General features: G+C 51.5%; 1 protein-coding gene across 4 annotated transcripts in view; it reads right to left on the bottom strand.

Moving 5' to 3' along the window:
- Nucleotides 1-516: 516 nt before the first annotated feature.
- HMGXB4 (HMG-box containing 4) overlaps nt 517-6,000 on the bottom strand; it is a 31,599-nt gene continuing 26,115 nt past the window's right edge. For all 4 annotated transcript variants that reach the window (XM_069082028.1, XM_069082029.1, XM_069082031.1 and 1 more), the window contains 2 exons: nt 3,122-3,244; nt 517-2,516 (listed from right to left, as the gene is read on the bottom strand). In XM_069082028.1, the coding sequence (XP_068938129.1) occupies nt 2,472-2,516; nt 3,122-3,244 (168 nt within the window). In that variant the 3' untranslated portion in view covers nt 517-2,471. The remainder of the gene's footprint in view (nt 2,517-3,121; nt 3,245-6,000) is intronic.

Here is a 6,000-nt window from a genome sequence, read left to right as displayed (position 1 = left end):
GAAGGTGGGAAAGGAGGCTGGAGTGCAGAGTTACAGGATCACGGCCTTCACACTAGGAGGAACCTCACAGGTCATGGTCCACAACCCTCATTTTAAAGGCAAGGACCCTAATGTGGAGAGAGGTGCTGGGTAATATGACCCTGGCCCAGACACTTGCTGTGTGACCGTGGCATCTCCGCCTCTGGCCCTGAGCCTCTGGGCCCTGATTCCTGCTGTGGGAAAGTGCTTTGTGAAGTATTAGAGAAGAAGGAGCTTTTCCTGAGCAGGGACATTTCCCCCAGACTGCTAGGACTGCCTGTCCTTGGCACAAAGAGAGGGGAAACAAGTTCACCCCCAATGTGGAAGCTGACAGCACAGGTGGATGTGGGATCAGGAAAATGGCCAAGGTTGATGGAATATTAGAAAGAGGATGAAACTGTCAGGGGGAAAGAGAAGCTGGGCCTGGTCTAAGTTCTCAGAGTCTCACACCTACTGCTTTATAGCACAGGGAAAACAGATGAGACAGTACTCCAAATATTAAAAATGTGGGTTTTTTTTAATATATAAGTACAAAATTTTATTTCTTTATACAACTTTAGTGGGATTTGGATCAAACCGCTAGGATTTGTTTAAAAAACCAAACCAAAGCAATGATATAAAAACTGTAAATGGGTCTGAATCCAAAGATTTCCTTCTAACAGTACCAAATGCCACAAGGTACAGATTATTATACAAATGTGTACAAATTTTAAATACAAATACAATGGGGTTCGGTTTTGAAAACAAAACAAAAACAAAGAATGGGCCACATCAGAATTTCCTTATTCTCTAAAGGGTGAACTTAGAAGGAACCTCATCTGGTTCTGGATTCAAGTCTCAGCGTTCCCTCCTTGTCAAAATGGAAGTTTTTACTGGTGTGCAACAAAGCTTTGGGTGGAGAGGCCAGCCCAGCTGCCTCCCATCCCTTCCCTCTCTGCCCCACCACACAGCAGCTCTGAGTGGCCAAGGGGCCCCGCTGCAGCTCCTAGGGGCTGTGCCCAAGCTGGGCTAGTGATGGGGGAGGGGAGCCTCCTCTGAACCCGTGGGGCTGGAACCCATCCAGGGGCCAGCAAGAAGCACTGCTCCAGGAGCCAGGTCGCAGAGGCCCAACCCCTGCCCCCAAACAACTGCTTCCTCTCCTGCAATAAAGTGGGATTATTCTGGTTGTGTGGAAACAAAGTTAAAAGGGTGTGGTCACACAGACACCCACGCGCACACTCACACACACACACACAGTGACACACACCTTAGCCCTTCACCTTCACCTTCGGCACAGCCCACACATTTTTCCAGGAGTTAGAATCCTAAAGGAATGATTCTTCTTTGTCAAGAAATGCCTCAAGCTACAGGTGTGTTGGGGTTTCCAGGGCAGCCTGGAGGGAGGATGGGGGAAGGGATGGGAAGGGGAGCAAATCTAACAAATCTGAATCTTCCACATGCTGCTGCTGGTGGAGGTTTTTTTGTTATTAAATTATATATACAGAAATTTACAGGATAAATTAAAAACTAACAGATTTTAAAGAGTTAAATATACATGATTAAAATGCACACGCATACAGACATACACACACATATACAAAACTACCTAGGACTCAAGTGCATTCCTGTAGCTCCCATGTGGGCAGAGGGCAGAACTCTCAGCGCTCCCACGCTGGGAGAGCCCAGAAGACGGGCCCACGAGGGCCAGCCACGCTGAGCACATGGATGTCTTCTCCTGCCAAGGAGCGCTTGAGGCAGTGACCCTCAGTGGCACAATGAGTCTGGATTCCTGCCCGGCAGCTGCTGGCCCTTGGCCACAGCACCCCAGTAAGTAAGTGCGGTTTAAGGAAGAGCTGTGGCACTGGGCCCACCCAGTACAGGGGGCGGGGGCTCTCCTATGTCCTCAGCCTCCATGCAGACTAGCAAAGGGACCAGGAGCTTGCCTAAGCCTGTTCTTTCCCTCCAGATGGGGGTGAAGTGGATATGGTCACCTCGAGTTGAAAGGATTTGTGTTTTCTCTCCCCTCTTCCCATCCCCTTCTTTCCTAGTACACTTCAGACTGCAAGATAGATAAGGCAAACGGTCAGTGATAGGTCTGGGGGACAACACTTGGCTTGGAACAAAACCACCATATTTTGTCTGTCCATAGAAGAGGTGCCTTCAGTGCCCAGAACACCCCCCCAAGGTCCCCAAGTTTCTGTGATTTTAAGGCAGATTGATCCACCACCAGAGAAAAGAAAAGCAAAACAAAATAAAAAACCCAAACCCACATTTAAGCCAAGGCTCCCCTTGGCTGAGCCTTCACGTTCCATAAAATTGTTAAAAGTAGGTAGTTACAATTCTATATATATATGGTACATGTATTAAAAACATTAAAACCTACACCCAGAAGCCAGCAAAGGTGCTACAAGAGTCCATGGCCACATGAGCCAGCGAGGGGGCAGGGTGAGTGTGTGTCCCAGAATCCTTAGCTGTCAGAGCCCAGGCATGATGTAGGCGATGTTGTCCAGAGTGTTTGACTAGAAAGGAAGAACATGGTACCCATTGAGTGTAGCCTTATGAAAGCTCTCTGTTCAGGGGAGCTAGAGGGCCAGCAAGGGGAGGGATCAGAGGTGGGGAGGGGTCAGTGAGAGGTTCAAGGGAGGGCCTAGGGCCTGGGGGGGGGGCCTCAGGGGAGGGATTAGAGATGGGGAGAAGGGTCAGCCAGGGACACAGGGGAGAGGGCCCAGAGCTTGGGAGAGGGAGGGATCAGAGATGGGGATCAGAGATGGAGAGGGGTCAGCAAGAAGCTCAGGAAAGGACCCAGAACTTGGGTGGGGGGGGTCAGCAAGGGGCCCAGGGGAGGGACTATGAGTTGTGGAGATGCTAGATTTCCCTTTATCACTGTTTGGGAGAGAGGGAGACCTGGACGAGGCCAGGAATGGGGGGGAGGGCCAGAACGGCCATATACCTCTGGGGTGGCTTGACTGTGTCTGTTCCTTTCTAAGCCTGTTTAAAGAACCTAGCTCTCATTGTTCCTTCTCAGTGTGACTTCCCCTTCCCTCAGATGGAGAGTATGCACTCATGTGCACAGCAGGGGCCCACCCGGAGCCTTGCGCAGACACCCCACACAGGCATGACTCACCAGGACCTGCTTCGGGCAGCCATTCAGCTCGGGCAGCTGTGTGGTCAGGCAGGCTAGAGGGCCGAGAGCACAAATGATAGAATCGAGAAGAACTGAGAGACTTCCGGAAACGGCCACCATGCCCTGCAAAGAAGGGTCATAGCCGTCATTCACTCCTTGTGGCTGATTTTGTCCTTGGGTCCATTCCGAGCACACAAAGCTGTGTGACAAAGCACACAAAGTGACACCTGGTGTGATGGATCCGTGGATAGTCAGTGTGTCTGTAGCCCTGTGGGTCCTACCTGTGTCCCGCCCTATGGTCACTAGGGCCTGGAATCAATGCCTCATCTTCTGAGGTTGGCACAGTGGAGATGGCACCAAAAGGAACCTGCCAGTCTGGATGCCAGGCCTGGCGCTGCCCTTTATGAGCTGTGTGACTTTCGGCAGCTCCTGACTCTCTCCAAACCCATTTCCTCATGCATAAAATGTGAGTGATACTTACATTCTCTGTTGTGCTGAAGGTGATGGGAGGATATGGGGCGCTGGGCAAAGCCCTTTGGGATGCGCCAGTTCAGTGAGGTACAGGCACCAGCTGGCGCCCACTCCTTCCACTTCCTGTGTTAGCTCAGGGTGTCGAGGCCCCAGTCACGTCAGTAAGACGCGGAGCTGCTGTGCCCAGACCATAGGAGCTGAGGAGCGGCATGCCCGCGTCTGTCACTTGTGACCTAGCTGACCTTGACCACCTGGCTTGTCCTCTGTTTTAATTTTCTTATCTAGGAAACAGCAATGATCCTATGCCCAAATCTGAAGGGGTAATCTAAGTTTACCCTATGTGCCACCTTCATGCCCACTGGACCCCATGTAAAGTACACTGTGGCCACAGGACATTGTTATGTGAATGCCAACGATTACTGCCCACATTTCTGGAGAGTTAATGCTACTGCTTTGCTGAAAAACATTTTAAGAATGATCTAGGTAGTGTAGTGATTTTGGAGTCAGGGAGGTCATGGTTTGAGTCCTGCCCTGTACCCTAGGTCTAGCTGTGCGACCCTGGGCAAGTCATTTCATCTCTGTCTCAGTTTCCTCATCTGTGAAATGTGGATAATAATGGCACACACCTGCCAGGGTTGTTGTGAGGGTTAAAGGAGATGATGTTGGTCAAGCACTCTGCCAGCCCTCCTCCTTCCCAAGTGTTACCAGAATAGCCCACCCATTCTCCTCCAGGCATCCCTGCCTCATCACCTTGTTTTAGGACAGCTGCCCAGCCTGGGTTCAAGCCCTGACAAAACCAGGTCCCTGCCCACCGGGGTGGGGGGTTGCTGTGCTGGCTCTTCCTACTGGGGTCAGCTGCTTCTTAGGAGACGGATCCTTTCTTGGCCTCAGGGTGCATGCTGGGCCCCACAGGCTCTGTCTCTGCCCAAACCATGCTTTGCCTGCTGTTTGCTGAGGGAGAGGGAGCCAGTGCACCCTCTGCAGGCCAGAAGTCAGTCTGGGCCCTAGGCTGGCTGTGGGTACATGCCTAGGCCTGCATTTGGGAGTGGAATGTAACATTCTCAAATCACTGGTGGTGAACCTCTAGGAGCAAAGGAACAGATTTAGTGCCTCGCTAGCCACTGGACTGGAAGGTACCAAGGGAGCTCTGAGATCACACAGACAGAAGCCCAGCCAGGGAGGGCTGCCCTACCAGCTTCATATTTTCACTCTTTACTTCCCATTTCTTTCCTGGGGGAGAGGACTGGCTAGCCTTGAGGGAAGAACAAAGACTGGGGCAACCCCACCAGAATGTGAGAGGATCATTGGCATCACGTGGCCCACTCAAAGTCCAGGAAACCTTGGGACTGAGGGTAAAATCATCCAGCCCTCCACTCCTTCTGGCTTTCTCAAGCCCCAGGTCAAGGACTATGTTCTCCTGCTGAATAAAGTGCACAATGACTCTGACTGCCTCCCAGAAGGGGCTATGCCTTCTGGAGCTCAGGGGGATTCCTGGGCTGAAAAGTAATGGTCCCATGAAGAGATTGTCGTCTACAGAAACCTATCAGAAGGTTCAAATACTGAGATGGCCAAAGAGGGTGAGCTGGTGAGAAGTTATGGGGATGATGAAGGTAAGAAGCCCCAAGGGGACTTTGTGGGTAACCTCATGTCAAAGTGCAGGCCTTCTCGAGCATGCCCAGAGCCAGGCTGACTTTTGTACAGCAAGTGGAGGCCCTCGTCTGCTGCCTATTATTAGGATCACATGAAGCAGGCAGAATCATTAGTTGTACCACCAATCCCTCCAATGATCGACTCTCCTAATCCAAGCCTTTTGGGAAGCACAGCAATTAGGAGATTAGGAATTAGGAAAATTCAGACTCTCCAAGGTCAGATGAGAATACAGGCCTTTGGTAACTGAGTGGTTTGAACTCCTAGGCTGTGAGTAATCACTCCAAAACTGGCATTTGCTTTGACAAAGGCAGAAGAAAACTCTGCAGGAAATTGAGGATTTTAGGGCAAGCACCAGAAAAGCACATCCAAGTGTCCGGGGCCTGAGAAGCTTACAGAGTGGTAGCAGCCCCACAGCATCTCCATGGACTCACGAACCTCCAGGGTTCATATCAGGAGCCCTGCCTCCGACGCCCAGTGTGGTCATCGTTCCCCCAGACCACGCTGCCCCTGCTTTGGCTTAAAATCACCGGGACGGCCCCTCAGACTCGACAAGCACCCTCCCCGTGCCAGGCACTGGGGATACGAAGGGAGGAAGGGCAGTCCCTGCCTTCACTGAACTTACAGTCTGAGAGGAGGCTAAGACAAACATTCCCATGATTATGACTGAAGACAGAGTCTGAGGACCCTGAGAGGCACAGACAAAATGCCAGCATGCCCTGGGGGAGGGCGGCTTCATGGAGAAGGCATTGCTATGGACG

This window comes from Petaurus breviceps, unplaced genomic scaffold, assembly GCF_028583685.1.
Source record: "Petaurus breviceps papuanus isolate PSGF00001 unplaced genomic scaffold, PetGlider_PUasm1.0 156, whole genome shotgun sequence".
Lineage (NCBI taxonomy): Eukaryota > Metazoa > Chordata > Mammalia > Diprotodontia > Petauridae > Petaurus > Petaurus breviceps.
Note: the sequence above shows the minus strand (reverse complement) of the source record. Positions and strands in the feature narration are given on the sequence as shown.